This window comes from Melanerpes formicivorus, unplaced genomic scaffold, assembly GCF_026170545.1.
Source record: "Melanerpes formicivorus ecotype bairdi unplaced genomic scaffold, bMelFor1.0.p_v2 SCAF_6, whole genome shotgun sequence".
Classification (NCBI taxonomy): domain Eukaryota; kingdom Metazoa; phylum Chordata; class Aves; order Piciformes; family Picidae; genus Melanerpes; species Melanerpes formicivorus.
In genome coordinates this window covers 34,541,378-34,558,248 of record NW_027142358.1, presented here as the reverse complement: position 1 = coordinate 34,558,248, position 16,871 = coordinate 34,541,378, and the positions used below count along the sequence as shown (strand labels likewise).

The following is a 16,871-nucleotide window of genomic DNA, read 5'->3' as shown; positions in this document are numbered from 1 at the left end:
GGGGTTTTCTGACCTGAGCAAAAAGCACCACAAGCTCCAGCAGCAGCCTGTATCTTTGGGAGCATCTGCCAACACACAGCGAGCTGTGCAGGGAAGAGCACAGCTGGGACATGGGCTCAGACAGCTCTGGAACTGCAGAAACACAAAGCCACGTGGGGCTGCTCACAGGCCTGAGCAAGGGGAAACCAGTCTGCAGTAAAGGACAAACCTGCTGGCTTAACTGTCTCAGCTTCAGAAACCCACAGACACAAGGCAGCAAGGAGAGAGAAAGCAAGAGCCATTAGATCATCAAAAGAAAGGGCATCCTGGAGACCAACCTCTGCAACTCTATCAGATTTCAAAAGCCTCCTGCAGCTTCATTTGCTGGAACCCATCAAGGGATTGCTGGAAAATATTAATTGTGACAAAAGCAGCACAAATTTCCTCCAGCTCATACAAAAGTGTGCCAAAGAAACTGCCAGGGGCATGAAATATTAAAGAAAAGAGAGTCCAAAGCATTTAACACATCCTGCTGTGTGTTTTTGGGTAGTGCTCAACATCTCACAGAGCAGAATCACAGAGCTGGCAGGGCTGGAAGGCACCTCAGGGATCAGCCAGTCCCAACCCCCTGCCATGGGCAGGGACACCTCACACCACAGCAGGTTGCTCACAGCCACATCCAGCCTGGCTGCAAACACCTCCAGGCAGGAGGCTGCCACCACCTCCCTGGGCAACCTGTGCCAGGCTCTCACCACCCTCATGGGGAACAACTTCTTCCTCACATCCAATCTCAATCTCCCAATTTCCATTTTTTTCCATCCCCCCCAGTCCTATCCCTCCCTGACACCCTCACAAGTCCCTCCCCAGCTTTCTTGCAGCCCCCTGCAGATCCTGGGAGGCCACAATGAGGTCTCCTGGGAGCCTTCTCCTCTCACTCACATAGTTATGCTGTCCCTATTTCTCTCTTGCATTTGAGTATACTGTCCCAAAGAATACCATCAGTGACATGCAAACCAACTTCACATTGCCCAGGGTGATCACAGAAGCTCTTGGGATTCAATCACTGAGCAGCAGTGCTTGCAGCAGTGCTCTGCCTGCCGTGGCCACAACTCCTGCAACACTTCACACAAGTCCCAGCCAGGCACCCTGGTGGCAGCGAGCAGGGAAAGCCCCCATGCTTTTACTTCAAAAGCCAATTCCACAGCTCCAAACTGATGCACAATTCATTAGCTGCTGTTTGCTGCCTCCAAACATTCCTCCCCTGAGGAATGAAAATGCCCTGACCAAGGGGAGGATGGCATTGCCCCAAATAACTCTGTTGATTTCAGTTCAGCAGCTAATGGCTGAGAAGGTAAGGAGTTAATTGGGGTAATAATGAGCACAGGGATTTGTAAGCCACTGGATCTCACAGAGTAAGCTTGGAATCTGCAGAGGAATTACTATGAAATGTAGGTCACTGCCATCTTAGTGTAAATATTTGAGAGTCCAATGCATTTGCTCATCTCCTGCCAGCCTCCTTCCCAGAAAGCAGACACCTGACCAGAAAGGGAATAAATGCACACTGATCAGCCAGCTGAAGCTGTCCTGCCTCAAGAAGGTCAAGGTGAAGGAAAATAGGGAATGACACTGGAAAGAAAATGAAAGCCAGTTTTTATCCTGCTGTTGAGAGGAATGTGCCTTTAGCCCTGCTGAAAGTCAGCTTGCCCTTTACAAACACTCCTGTAGTGCATGGGTGCCTATCAATTGACCTGTTCTGTATAGCTGATGTGTGTGCAGACAGGCTGAGCCCAAACAAACCTCCTTGTGCTTGGGAAGCAAGCAAAATCCAAGGGGAAGTTCTCTGCTTCTGATGCTTTATACTAGAGGGGAAAAAAAAGATGGTGTCCCCAGCTGAAGGAAACATTTCTGCTCCATGACCAGGAGAGTTTCCCAAGCCATGATACACTAATCCCATTCCACACAATCACAGAATGGGCCTGGGGCATCCAGTCCAAGCCCCTCTGCAGTCAGCAGGGACATCCCCAACCAGACCAGGCTGATCGTGGGCATTTGTGCCTTTCACATCCTTTTCCCTTCCAGATCCTCTCCTTTCCTTGGATCTTCTTTCAACACCCAGCCCCACATCACCCCAGCATCTGTAGGGTGGTGGACACAAACCCTGTCAGCTTTCTGTTCTGGTTGCACCTGCAGAAGATTAGCCACAGAACATCCTAATGGAGACTGCTTACAAGAGAACTGTTAATTCATCTCAGTGCTGGAGGGCAATGTCAAAGCAGATGACCAGTCCTGCTGCTGTCTGGGGCAAGAGGGGTGGGAGAGGGGCAAGAGGGGTGGGAGAGGGGCAAGAGGGGTGGGAGAGGGGCAAGAGGGGTGGGAGAGGGGCAAGAGGGGTGGGAGAGGGGCAAGAGGGGTGGGAGAGGGGCAAGAGGGGTGGGAGAGGGGCAAGAGGGGTGGGAGAGGGGCAAGAGGGGTGGGAGAGGGGCCAGAACTTTCCTCTCCCTGAGAAGAAGCAGCTACACCTTCTTATTCTGAGGCCCAGCACTAGCTTGTGTTTAATCTCCATTTCAGGTGACCAACTCACCCTATCAGTGCTGGTGTCATCATTTAGCAGCCTGCCTGTGTTGCACAGTCTGCAGTGGATTAGCAAATGGTAACTATAATGATAGAACATTAAGCCAAGAGCTGAGGCCAGCCAAGCAGAAGGGAGTTCTGCCAGTTAGCATCCAAATTCAAGTCACTGCAGTCGCCTGGTGGATCCTATTATGCTTCAGCCAGGCCATCAGTCACTGCAGGTCACAAGGGCTGTCATCAAGGCTAATTTAACAGCACCACCTCACCGCGGTGAAGTCATGCAAGGACAGAAGTCCTTCCCAGCCTGAGGTGACACCCACGGTGCTGAGCTAAAAGCTTCGCCATGGCTGAAGCAGCAGGGACTTTGCTCCCCCCCAACACGTTACCAGCTCCCTGCCAGAGGGAGGAGTTGGGTTTGTTTCTCCCTCCTCACCTCTGCAGGTCAGCTTTGCTATCTTTGTCACACAGACCAGCAGCATTTCCTGACAAGCAGAGCCCCTTCCCCTTTCTAAGGGCTTCACAAGCTTGCTCTGGATGGAAGCAAACGCTGTGCTGATGGTAGAGAGCATCTTTAAAGCACAGCTCCACATAACCAAACACACACTGGAAGGTTTTGGCACTCCAGAACCGTCCCTGGGCAACACAGGAGAATTCACAAGCATCTGAAGCTCTTCTCCTCAGCCTAAAACACAACCACTTGGGAGCTTCTAAACTGCTGGGGAGTAGCAGAAGTGCAGATGTCTGACAGAGGGATTTTGTGTAACATGTGAAGAGCATCAAGGTATTGTTATGTGTTTCATCTGGAGTGCCTCCTGCTGCAGGAGAGCCTGGCTGCCTGCTCCAGCAACCTGCTGGGGGGCATGGAGGGAGGGGAAGGCAGGGGGAAGGAGGGAGAGGAGGGGGGGAGGAAGGGATGGGAGGGGAGCAAGGAGGGAGGGGAAGGGGAGCAAGGAGGGAGGGGAAGGGGAGCAAGGAGGGAAGGGGAAGGGGAGCAAGGAGGGAAGGGGAAGGGGAGCAAGGAGGGAAGGGGAAGGGGAGCAAGGAGGGAAGGGGAAGGGGAGCAAGGAGGGAAGGGGAAGGGGAGCAAGGAGGGAAGGGGAAGGGGAGCAAGGAGGGAAGGGGAAGGGGAGCAAGGAGGGAAGGGGAAGGGGAGCAAGGAGGGAGGGAGGATCTGACATGGCTCTCTTCTGACAGAGCACCAGAGGAAAGGAACATCCTGACCCAAAGGAAAACCCTTATTTTTCTTCCCCTCCTTCATTTTCCCTGTCCCTAATGAGGAGTTTAAGCTTGGTTTCTAAGCTTGGTTTCTAAGGCAGAGCAGGGCACATTCTTCCTGTTCAAATGAAGGATCATAGCCACATACTTTAATAAAACCCCCAGAACTCTGGAGGGCCTGAGTGTGCTTTGGTACAGATGGAAGCTGCTGGTTTGAGGGCTGTTTGCAGCAAGTGCAGTCAGACAGAATCATCCTTTTTTCCCCACACAGTTCATCTAAAATAACGAACTAACCAACCCCCCTTTGATTTTAGGAGCTAGCTACTGATCTATAAACCACCGAGAAATTCTACTCTGCAACCAAGTGACATGTTGCTGTGATGGAATTAACTCAGGATGCTGTAGGATGGGGCAAAAGTCTCCCCACTGAGTTATTAATGGATAGTGTAAGACAAGAAAGGTCACTGGAGGAGAACGTGTCAGAAGCACATTCTTCTCGTGTGCAACAAAAGGACTCTCTCATCCCATCAGCATCCCATCCAGCTGGTAGCACCTCCCAGGGAAGCCACTCACATGTCTGGTTCAGAGACTCATGCAATCACTTGGGTTGGCAAAGACCTTCCAGATCACACCCAGCTGTTAACTCAGTCCTCTCAGGTGGCCACTAAGCCTCAGCAGCACATCGACCTGGCTTTCAAATCCTACCACAGATTGTGACTCCACCACTTCCCTGGGCAGCCTGTTCCGGCACCATACAACCCTTTGCAGTGAAGAAGTTCTTCCTAATGTCCAACCCAAACCTCCCCTGGTGCCACTCTTTTTGTCAGCAGTACCATGAAGGGCACCACACGCAGGCTGTGCACAGGGCTGGCCACCAAACTCGGTGCATCAAGAGCAAACTTCTCCATCCTGTTCCAAGCACACAGTGAGGACCATGTGCACCCCAGTGCAAAGCACCACTCTGAGGTTCAGCTGGGCTGTGCCACTTGGAAGCAGCAATGTGAAAAAAAAGGGTTTAGATCTTTGTGAATAAAGGACACACTGTTGGGAAGCCTTTTCTTCTCTTGGCAGCCCTTCAAAGCCTCCTGAATCCCAGAAACATTCAGGCTGGAAAAGATCCTCAGGATCACCAAGTCCAACCCAGAGCCCTGCTCTACAAGGCTCACCCCTAAACCATAGCCCCAAGCAGCACACCCAAACTCCCTTTAAACACCTCCAGGCTTGGGGACTCCACCACCTCCCTGGGCAGCCCATTCCAACCCCTGACCACTCCTGCCCTGAAACTTTTATTCCTCATGTCCAGTCCTGTGGTGCCTTTCTTCAGATGCCTGAAGGTAGGGTTGAGTGAATTCCTCACTTCCCATTTGTAAGGGCCAAGGTGTCTCACTTCAAGCTAGAAATATCAACTCAAGGCAGAATATCCCCAGGGTCAAAATCCACAGCACCTTTGTAAGAAGCAGGGTTAGTATTGTTCTGCCATCCAACATCTTGCTGCAGATGACAAATGGCCACCTGGACTGCAGAAGCTGTCTCCTGTGAAAGGCACTGTACCTGTTCCAATTTACCTTGTGTCAGGCTGGATGTAGCAGGTGACAGCATTTGTGTGTGCAGCACTGCTTCCAGCATGCTCTTTGGTGTCACACTGAGGTGCACACAGCTCAGCAGCACACTGGGAGCCTCGGTTACCTTGTTAAAGGCAAAGCAGCACTCGGGTTCTTAGTCTGTGCACACTCACACACACAGGGCAGGCACAAAGCAGATACCTCAGCGTAGAAAGAAGACAGGGCAATCTGCCTGGCTAACTTCAGGGCTTCTATCCTCATTGCAGCAAACTCTAACTCCTCCTGGCAAGGGTTTGGTTGTGAGCAATCCACAGGGAAAGAAAGGGATTAAGAACACAGCAAAAACCCGGAGCATTGTACTTCAGTGCACAGCTTTGGCAGCTCTGGGGTGACAACCACATCCCATGCTCCTTTCAGGACTAGAACACTGACACAAACCTCCAGGCTCTCCTTAGTTTTGAGGCAGCTGTGCAGGTGAACAGTTTGTCCTTAGGGGATGAGGATGAAGAGCATGAAATGAATGCTTCCTAAAGCCAAAGCTGCTTTTCGCAGCCTCCTCTCCTTTGGCTTTCATCTGCTGGGAATTTATGCCAGCTGCTGCTCTCTCTTCAACCTCTGCTGTTTGCAAGTCCCACTGTCAATGTTCTAGAAGCTGTGGTCTGACATACAGGACTGGTCTGCAGGTCAGTTTGCTTCTCCTGGAAGAGGCCATGCCGAATTCTGCATTGCACAGCTTACCAGGAGCACAGAGCTCAGCCTTCACTTCAGCAGGGTTAGGGCCCAACATGAGTCCCTGCATACAGACCTCTTAAGGCCAGATGTCAAGACAGCTCTCCACACATCAAGTCCCCTATTCAAACTTAAATGATTTGCTTTATAAAGACTTCTGCAAAATATATAGACCAGTGGTGTAGGGTAGCTGAAAGTGTTGATGAAATGTAAGCTCATGCATTACATGAATCAAATGATCTCTGTTCCATGAGGTCCTGAAAGGCCAAAGTTACTTCTGCCAGAACCCATTTTGCTGCTTTCCCACCCTCCCTCCAAGCCTCCCTTCCTTTCAGCTGAGGCAAAGTGTCCCTCTACCTCTGCACAGACAAACTCAAGAACAGTGACATTTATGTTTCTGCTACAAACCTGAAGTTTCTGAGCAAATACTGGGGGGTTCTTTTCTGCTAAGTCAGGATCTAGATAGTCAGGCTGATCACATATTGAGGTTTTCTTAGATATCCTATTGAGAAGAGCATCAGCAGAGACAAAGGAGTCTTCAGGAGATGTCTGAAGGGTAAGGAGGATAGAGAGTAAGCAACAGAGATTTGCAACCGAGCTACTACCCCCAGCAGTCCAGGCCAAAAGCAACATCTGTGTCTGCAAAGCTCTGACTCCCAGGCATTTCATGCACCACTGAAGATTACTTCTGAATACAAGACCCATGGGTGTAACAGACAAACATCAGGAACACATCTCCCTCATTTATGGGCCAAGTAAGTTTTCCATGACTAACGTGAAGTAAGTAACATCAGGCCCCCTAAAGCAAGGGCTCTCCAGGCATGGACCACAGCCCATTCACCATGCTGCCACAACAGTTTCCCAACAGTTACCACGGGTTTTCTCCACACAATAGCTAATGTGCAGTTCAAAAGCTCTGAAGACAACCAAAACTGAGGGGAAGCTCAGCAAGAATCTCTTTGCAGTCTTTACAAAATCCTTTGCTGCTCACTGGGGCTAATCTCTGTTCACAATTACGTGACCAGGATAAACACACAGCGTGAGGGTGGACAGAAATAGAGTGGCAAATAGAAGGTTCCCTCAAACTGCCTCCCTTGCTTTGGTCCTACCACATGCTGCTACCAAGGTCTGGAAGCAGCAGGCTGAGTTTCACTCCAAGACTCATCTTTGCTGTCTCTCTCTGACATGAGACATTTCTGCAGCAAAAGGGTTGCCCAGCTCTTATCACAACTGACTTACGATCTCAATAGCCTCTGGGGTTGTTCCTAGCGTCATGGGCTCCAGGTCTTTCTGCTTTGACTTGTCAGGGGACTGCAAGTGTGCCTCTTGGCTGGCAGCTAGGACTCTGGAGGCTGCATGCTGTATTTTCACTCCAGAGGATTGCTGGGACTCAGGGTCTTCAAAACTTGACCTGGAAAAAAAGTGTGCACAAGATTGCAGGGTGGAGCACACAGCAATTAGAACTCCACTCTCTAAACCCTTGCTAACTAAGCAAACCTTCCTCTGTGCTCTTGGGTGTGAGTGCACACAAGTATGTACCTACAGGTGCTTTCAGCTCAACTCTGTATCATTCTACCTCAGACCTCTTTGCAAGATCCTTTCAAGAGCAGTGCACCAGAGTCATCTCAGGAAACCCACTGCCATCAGAAATGTTAAGCACGTTTCCTCAACGCTTCCCCCTTGCCTTTCTACCCCATTCTCTCTGTGGCCTCCACCTCTCCCAACAAACAGCTTTCACTAACAAGAACAGATGTTCTTAACAAGCAAAAAATGTTTGGAAGTAAATACACCCCCCACATCCTGTTCCTATGAACCAGGCCCCTTGTTCAGAAAATGCATCTAGGCAATGCCAAGTGAAAAGCTGCACTCAGGAGGTTTCTAGATTAACACAGAAATGACCTCAGCATCTGAGGGGAAAAAACCCAAACTGTAAGGAGCCATTGTCTCCTGAAAGAGTTGCCACTGGGACTCTCTCCAGCAAGAATAGGAAGGAGAAATATCTGTCCTTATTTCTCCCCATTACAAAACTCTTGTGTCTTTGCCCTCTCTCCTATGTGTACACAGATGGGAGTCTATTTTTAAACCAAGCGGCTCACAAGGCAGAGGCAGGGGGAGGACAAGTCGCCTGTGTAGGTGCTATGGTGGCAACCCACTTCCCTCACAGCCCTTCCCACGGCTGAACTGGCTTGCAGTGACCTACCCTGAGCACGGGGTTGTGGAATCAGACAGCCTGATGGGAGGTGATTTGACCGGGCTCTCCTGCTGAGCATCAAACATTAGGTACAAAGATGGTTTCTTCGGGGCGCTATCATCCTGCTGGCGACAGCAAAAGAAAAGAGTCGTTAAGCAACTCAACCGTTCTCCATGGAAGCTAATTCAGGTCACTGAAGCCTTAAAGTGACCAAAGGACTTTACTGAACAACTAACAGCACAGGGCTGTAACCCAGTCTGTGCTAACCGGTGCTCGGATGATCCCTTTCAGCAAGAAGCCATTAAAGAACAAAACCCGAACGGTGCACTCTGAATACTGCCTCTTCTTCTCCCACTTTGGGGTTAACCAGATTTCTGGTCCTGTCTGGCAGGAGGCACCCCCTGACTGAAGATGCTACTGAAACATTCATTGAACCTCTGCAGCAGTTGAAGCACCTGCCATCCACACTGGATTTTTACATCGCAGTATCACCAAGGTTGGTTTTGTGACTTCCCCTGTGGGTACACCCCCACTGGATCTAGTCAAGCTATCAAATACTTGATTTAAGCAGAAGTAAGGCAAAATCACTGATAATGCCTAGTGCTGCACTCCCTATTTCACTCTCATTGTGGATTCTCTCCTGATTCCCCTCCCATCTTCTTCCAAGTCTTACTCTCAGTTTCTTAAAACAGCTGCTGCAGGCAGCTCTGCCCCGCTGGCAAGACTGACTTGCTTTTAATCTCCTACTATAATGACCTACTATCATGCTAGCTCAAAAATGAAATCGCAGAATGGATCAAGCTCTCCAGGCTATAGGGCAACAAAGCACATGCAATTCAGCCCAGCTATGCCAGCTTGAAGGAACTGGGTTTGCAAGTCTGCTGCAGGCACAGGAGAACTAATCGAAGGGGCAGTGAGGCCGATGGCACTATCAGGCCAGTGCATTATGAGAAGGGAATGCAGATGAATGGAAAGGGAGGTGGGCACTTACAGGCACAGAGGAGCCTATTTTCTCCATATATTCTATTTCATAGGAGTTGCCATATTCCAGTTCTGCAACAGAAACAAATACAAGAGCCATTAAATACATGCCGGGGAATTGGCTGTGCAAAGGAGACCTCATTTACAAGGGCCACTCCCATTCTGCTCAGGACTTTTCTAGGGGGTGTTAAAAATAGAATACACAGAGAGAAAGCAGAAGGTGCACTGAGTTTCAGCAAGGAGCATATGACACAGTTCAGGCAAATTAGTCTGCCTGGAGAACTTCAGCCTTATTGATCTGCCGAAGATTCTGCCCCAGGGGGTCGCAATACTAAGAACGTTTCAGAGCGCAGATAACTTCCCTCTAACGTCTTACCACAGCAAACAGCTTTCAGTGCTGGGGGTTGCTGAGATCAGCTCCCTTCAGTGCATGCCACAATAAAAAGATTTAAAAATCTGCTGAGAAAATCAGCAGGTTTCATCCCTGCCTCTTGATCTCACAACTCCTCATTAAGCAGGCCTGCTGTGCTATCTAGCACTTCAGACAGAGAGGTACCTAAAGTATCCATGAGACAACGTTGCAGGTTTCACATCTCCCTTTCAGAGGGAAAAGCCCAAGGCAGGAAGATCTACAAAGAGCCCCAAATCTGAACCCCAATAAAGATGCAAATCTTTACTGCTTCTCTACTTCAGATCTCCTAATTACACTGAGCATTTCTTTCCAGCCCATGGTCACCCAGAAAGATAAAGCACAGTGAGGTGGAAAAGAGAGCATCCCTTCCTGCACCCAAATGACAGCAAAGGCTCTGCTCAATGGCACCTTCAGTTAAAAATTCAAACCACCATTAATTTGTCCTAATGCTGTCTGCTGCTTCTGTTTCCATGAGCTGATTCAATAAACCATTTGTGTAATTTCATTTCCATTATGGGTAAGTTCCAATGACTGTCATGCTGGCACTGCCATCAAGATAGAAGTGTGTGGTTGAATTCCTCTAGAGGTGGGCAGCCTTGCAAGGGCAGGGCTTCTCTAAGGAGGACAGCAACCATCACTGAAGCATTTGGGCTTGAAAAGCAAAGCAGCCCCCCAGCCCTTACCTGTTTGGATAAAGTGTTTGTTAAAGACACAAAGGGGGCAATGTGACTTTAGGAGGCTCCTTCTCCTTTTCCCTGCATGAAGCACAGCTGGGTAGCACCAGCGCTGTAATTCCCCAGGTCTGGGGCTTGTTCAAAGCACTGCTGAAGAGGCACAGCCACAGACTCTCAGCCCCTGACCCCTGGGAGATATCAACAGTGAAAGATGTGGGTGAAGAGAATGCTGTAAGAGCAGGCTGGTCACGTCTAAACTCCTAGCACTGGAGGTTGCTAATGCTCACAGGGAGCCAGGCAAGTGGGCAATCTCCTGGTACCAGACACCAGCCTCCTCCTGGGCAAAGCAAAAGCCAAACAGAAAGGATGAGATTCAAACCAGCTCTTGACACAGAACTGCAGGGGAAAGCATGAAATCCCAGTGCCTTCCAACTGCCTTCCTGCACTGCAATCATCTACACCTTGCCCAGGGAGCTGTATCATGAACCCCTATGGGGCAGCTCTGTCACCCCAGAGAGCAATCCCTGTGCCGGCGGGTGGGAGACGCTCCGGCACCATCCTCTGCTGGCACAGCTTCTGCCTGCAGGCTTCGCAGCAGCTTTGCCATGCCAGTCTGCATGGACTGTGGGGACAAGATGCCTTCAACTCTGCTGATTGAAAAACACCACAAAAGCAGGACACAGATGGAAAGACTTCAGCTAGAAACAAAAGGAATAGCACGGGTCACTAAGCACCACATCATCTCATTGCCCCCAGAAGTTTCCAGCATAATGAGACTCCATCTCCTCTCTAAGGCAGCATCTCCCCACCGAGCTCTCAGACTCTGGCTACCTCTGCACACTCAAAGTCACAAATGCCCAGGACATCCCACCAAGCATGGAAATGATCTTTTATAAGCACAACAGACTTACTAAGTGACGTCCTCCTACCCGGCCCACAGAGAGCTGCAAGATTACATCAGAGTCCTCTGCTAAGAGTCACTGCTCATTTCTGGCCTGGGCAACAGAAAGTGGCAGCAGTCATGAGCAGTGTGAGCAGGAGGTGAGAGCTGCAAGTATTGGCTGACTCACTGGCTGGGCTGTACCTCTACCAAAGCCGTCTTAGGTTACAGGGTAAGTAACACTCCAGTGTCTGGGAGGGGTAACAATATTCACCCAGAGAAACAACTCTGCAATTGCTCAAATATTTCCCCAAGTCCCAGGTCTAAGACTGTCAAGGTGGGGGGGAGGGGGGGGAACTACTCTTTTTTAAGGGTTGTGAGGAGTGGAAGCATTGTTGATTATAATTAGCAAGTAATCTGAAACTCCAACGACACCCTGCACACGAGACAAGATAATTAGCATTTAATTAGGAGCTTTGCTCACTTTCTTCTACTCACTTTGATAGCTAAAATGATCTCCTTAGAGTATCTCTCACCATTCTTTCCTTCCATTTCCATTTCCCCAGGTTGGGGGTGGGGGTGGTGCTTATTTTCTGTTTAAGTTCTTTTTTCCTTAAATGAAGGGAAGCCAATGTCTGCAATTTGCCATTTGCTTTATTGTCAGGGTGGATTTATCCAGACTGAAATACTTATCTCTAGAGAAGACTGTACAAGAAGGCCAGGCCACACTTGGAAGCATGTGAACATGTGCAGTCCCATCAAAACCACTCTGATCACTCCTGCCTTGTAATGGCAAACACATTGCACCTAAGAGCTGCTTTGCAGCTCTTCGTCAGGTAAAGACTCCTCAGAGCCAGTCTAAAGTGGCACAAAGTATCTTTAAGGGTAGACTGGAACATGGATTGAGAGGTTAGGGGGGGAAATAAAAACAATTCAATTCTGAGCAAGCAGAAAAAGTTTAAACCAAGTTAAACTTGCACAAAACTTCCCACCCACAGAGCTGAAAATCTGCCCCGGCAGCAGATGTTGCAAAGCACAATTCCTCCTGGTAGCCCCAAGGAAGGCCACACACAAATCTTCTCAGGGCTGCCTCTTTCACCTCTCACAGCCCTGGAATGCCAGTTCCCTTGACAGCAGCTGCCAGCCTTAGCTCTCCACTGCCCACAGGAAGGGGCAACAGGAAAAGCCTGAAGTTGATCTAGAAGGAGCTTTTATCTGGCACATGAATAACCATCTTCATAGAATCAGTCAGGGTTGGAAGGGACCACAAGGATCATCTGGTTCCAACCCCCCTGCCATGGGCAGGGACACCCCACACTAGATCAGCCTGGCCAGAGCCTCATCCAGCCTGGGCTTAAACACCTCCAGGGACAGGGCCCCAACCACCTCCCTGGACAAAGGGGATATCCTGGGGGGTGCTAAGCATGAAGACAGCTGGATCCTAGGAGCCTGGAGGAGAGGCAGTACAGTAAGGGTCTCAATGCAACATGCAGACTTGGAGCAGAACTTTAACCTGGCACCTTCTCCCATTCAGGTTAGAGGAGCAGGCTCAGGTGAAAGCAGGAGCTTGGTGACTCCATCCAAAAGCACTAAGAATGCACAGCATTCAGGCCCTAGTCTCCTGTGAAGGCACAGAAGAACAGGTAGCACACAGAGAGGAACACAGCCTGTATGCAATCAACCACACAAAGCAAGCAAAAGCCTTTCTCTGAGGGTCCCTTTCATTTTCCTTTCAGCTTCCTCTCTTCTCCTTCTTGAACACTCGAGGTTGGACCACTGGGCTCCCATGTTCAGCTCCTGGTCCAAAGAGCATCAATTTTAGGAAGCCCAATTAATTGAGCTTGCATTCAGCAAACTACACTCCAACACCTTCAAACCAGCCAAGCCCCTTCTCCATACACACAGCATCAGCTGGCTGCAGAGAGTCCTTCCCAAAGCATACCCTCTGTAGGGGAGCTGAACTTGGTCTCGTTGACAAAGGTGGAGAGGTCAGAGGGCTGGGGGTAGTCCTGCTTATCCGTGTTCAGGTCCACAGTCATGCAGGTCCACTTCTGACTGGTCACTGAAGATGCCAGCTTCTCCTCATCTGTTGCATGAACCACCGTGGATATGACAGGAGGTGTTTCTGGGGTAGGCAGTGGAGTGGGATCCTGCACAAAACAAGTGCCAATTAATTCTCTTATCTTTCATTAACACTATGAATAATTAACTCCGAATTGCTTTGCATGATCACTGTCATCTTTTTAATTCCATGCTCTCTGCTGCAGCTCTGCACAAAACACTTAATGAAAAATATTAATCTGCTTAATTTAGAACTCTACTAGCAGTCAGCTCTCCCAGCACAACTAAACCCTTTGCTGACAAGCACTTACACTGCAAAGCTGCCTTGCTAATAAGGAAGAAAGAAGCCATTTCAATCTGTCAGGCACTTGACATAAGTGGCACACATCACCCATGACTGAAGTCTTTGACTACCAAAACTGACTTTTTAGGCTTCCCTCCTAGAAGCAAGCCTACCTAGGTCTGCCAGGTCATGACCCCTTCCTTCACTCCTGTGCTGTCACGCAGCACAAATGAAAGGGTGGGATGGATAACAGGAAGATGAGCAGCAGCGTGGCAGGAGCTGCACCACATCAAAGCACCGAGGGGCTTTGTAGGCAGAGCAGCTTTTGTTAACCTCTCTTCCAAGAAAGCCACCTGCCAGTGGTTGACAACAAGGAATGAAACCATCCCAGCACACGTGCTCCTGCCAGACCAACCCACTTGTTTTACTTCTATTTCCCTTCCAGCCCACCAGTTTGATGCAGTGGAGTGTCTGTCTTTCTAGTCTGGAAACTCCAGGGTGCACTCCAGTTACATCTGTTTTCTTCAGGTGGCTGACTGAAGAGAGTCATCCCTATCACTGCTCCACTGTGACACAGGACCTTCCCAAGTACCTTCACTAACAGCCTACCTGCAATCTGCAGAGGAAAAACTGGACCTAAGAGCTGTTGTAGACAAGCTTCTAGAGACCAGACCTTATGATTCCAGCCCAATCTGCCATACTTGGGACACTTTAAAACTCTTCCCTCCCCCCCCCCCCCCCCCCCCCCAGTGTCTTCTCTTCTAAGTGTACAATTCTACAATGAAACAAATCACATTTCTCTCCCCCACCCCCTCCACCACTACCAGAACACAAATGAGATGCCTCAAAGGAAGGCAGCACTTTACCTGGGAAGGAGGATCTGATAGCGGGGACCTTTTTGGTGATTTTTTCACCCTAAATGTATCACTGGAAACAAAGTGAGAGCCATTAGTGGGGCAGCACCACCGAGAACCAGCTCATTTCACACTTAGCAAGAGACAGCCACAGACAATGCAACCCCTGGAAGCCCTTCTGCTTGAAAATCCCATCCATTAGGCAGCAGCACCACAGAGAATCATGCCATGGGTAAATATTGCTGCCATGCATTAGGAGCAAGCCTCCAGCCCCAAAAGCTGAGGGAAGCAGGATTGCCATATTCCCCATGCTAACTACTGACACAGCACAGAGCTGCTGCTCAAGTGCAATTCAAATCCCTGCTCCACCACAGCCGCCCCTGGTGGCCTTAGGCAAGTTACTCAGCTCCTGTCTGCTTGAGTTTCCCAACTGAAAAGTAGGTCTCAACCACATCTTTACCTGAGGATTCAAACTGTGATCAGCTTGGGCAGTCAGCTCCAATGACTCCAGGAATCATTAGGAAAAACATTGGTCTGCCCTGGATGAACTGCTTCCAAACAGCTGAGGCAGATGCCAGAACACAGCTCATGAGAGAAGTGCACAAAGGACCCTCTTGAACACAAACCCAACCAATATGGCAATTCTGCTTCCACTTCCCCTGACTCAGTGCAGACTGGGAGCACAGACACTGTAGCCCCTCAGGACCCCAGAGGTTCCAGTCAGGCAAATGGGATGAAGCACATGTGCTGTGTCTCGGGCTAGAATCACAGATCTTGCCTTAACCTCTATGGAAAATTGGTTACAAGTATTTTACCATCAATTATCTGCCAGATTTATTCAAACACATTTATCTTACTAACTAGAAGGGGGGAGGGGCAAATGTGACAGCAAATTCACTGATAAAGACTTTGTGTTTGAACTAAGAGGGAGGGGAAAAGATTCCTGCCCATCGGCTCATCCCTGATCAATGATGGCCACATCAACACCAGGAATTATCATGGCAGGTTTCAGTTGGCAGAGGGCAAATCAATACATCTAGAGGGGAAAATAAATTGGATAGCTGAATAGTGGTGTGCTCAATGCTGACAATTATCCAGTTATGAAGCTGGGAGTCATTAGGACGAATTACTCCTTTAAGAAGGAGTAACATTTGATGCACTGTCGATGAAGGGCTGGGGGTACAATGCTGTTGTACAGAAACACAAGTGTCATGTTTTAGCTCAAGAATACAGCTATACAGCTTTTAAGAGTGGACCTTCTTTGACAGGCAAACAGTTCCTGAGGGATTGGATTCCTCAAACTCATCCACAGCCAGGAATAGTCTTAAAACAGCTTTTTTTGAGGAGAAGGGAAATGACATAGTGAACACAAAAGCCTCATGCTGGAGAGAAAGTGATCATGCTGCAAAACAAATAAGCTGCATTAAAAAGCCCACAAGTCAAAGGGGAAACTTGAATTGTTAGCTTAGAATTACTTACAACAGAGAACATACAGACATCACATCTTCTACCATCCTAAGACAAAGAAGACAAAGAAAAGAGAGACAGACAGGAGGAACTGACAAAAAAGATTAACCTGCAAATACTCTGTTAATGTGTTAAGGCAATCTCATCATGCACAGTTTCTTCCTGTATGATCTTAACCCCCTACTTTCTACTGTGAAATACATGGAGGGGGGAGGAGAGGGGGAGGGGGGGAATTCACCAAGCCCTGCAATGTTTTCAAATTCAATGTTACACTTTTGACAGGTTTTATCTTACAAGACACACTTCAAAGCTGATGCCTCTCAGTTCACCACCACAGCTCAGAGGCTAACTGTCCTTCCTTTCCTGACGGCAGTCACCTGCTTCCTGCACCAAACACAGTACTGGTTATTACATGGGATGTAAAACTCTTCTTGAATGGCAGCTAAGCTGGAGCAAAGAGCAGGCCTATGCAAGGGGTTTTCCCCCATGTCTGCTGATTGGTTGTGACAGCACAGAACCAACTACCTGACCGCTTCAAATCGCTCACCTCAGCCACGAAAGAAAACAGCGTTTCTGTGAACCTCATCTGCTTTAGCTCCCACTGAAATCTGACTTGGTGCTCCAACAGAACAGACTGATTGCCCCAGAACCAAAGGCAAACCTTGCCCAAAAAAACCAAAATAAGGCTAAGAAAAGTTTTCATCTACACAGCTGCTTGGCAGCTTCTGCTCAGCTCCCTTCACGTGCAATGCTCTGGAAGGCTGGCACCTCCTGCTCCTAAACACAGCCTCCAACCATCCAGCAGCTACAAGAGCAATGTCTACACAAGTCACCTGTCTTCACTCCTCACCGCAAGCAGGCACTCAGAAGACATCAGCTCCTCTTTCTTCACTATCATCTGAGCAGTATGATCTACTTCAAAACAGCTCAGCACTTCAGTGTACAAGAGAGAGGAATGTGTGTCTAGCTGCCAAGCCTTCTGAACAGCTCATCTCTTCAGAGGGAGGTCAGT

General features: G+C 49.1%; 1 protein-coding gene across 14 annotated transcripts in view; it reads right to left on the bottom strand.

Moving 5' to 3' along the window:
* The window catches only part of TACC2 (transforming acidic coiled-coil containing protein 2), a 161,123-nt gene that overhangs the window by 18,617 nt on the left and 125,635 nt on the right, over positions 1-16,871 (bottom strand). For 7 of the 14 annotated variants that reach the window (XM_068140407.1, XM_068140408.1, XM_068140403.1 and 4 more), the window contains 8 exons: positions 15,872-15,907; positions 14,405-14,465; positions 13,137-13,344; positions 9,239-9,300; positions 8,257-8,372; positions 7,296-7,467; positions 6,465-6,605; positions 5,529-5,609 (listed from right to left, as the gene is read on the bottom strand). In XM_068140407.1, the coding sequence (XP_067996508.1) occupies positions 5,529-5,609; positions 6,465-6,605; positions 7,296-7,467; positions 8,257-8,372; positions 9,239-9,300; positions 13,137-13,344; positions 14,405-14,465; positions 15,872-15,907 (877 nt within the window). The remainder of the gene's footprint in view (positions 1-5,528; positions 5,610-6,464; positions 6,606-7,295; positions 7,468-8,256; positions 8,373-9,238; positions 9,301-13,136; positions 13,345-14,404; positions 14,466-15,871; positions 15,908-16,871) is intronic. The other 7 variants (XM_068140404.1, XM_068140409.1, XM_068140405.1 and 4 more) reach the window with 7 other exon arrangements.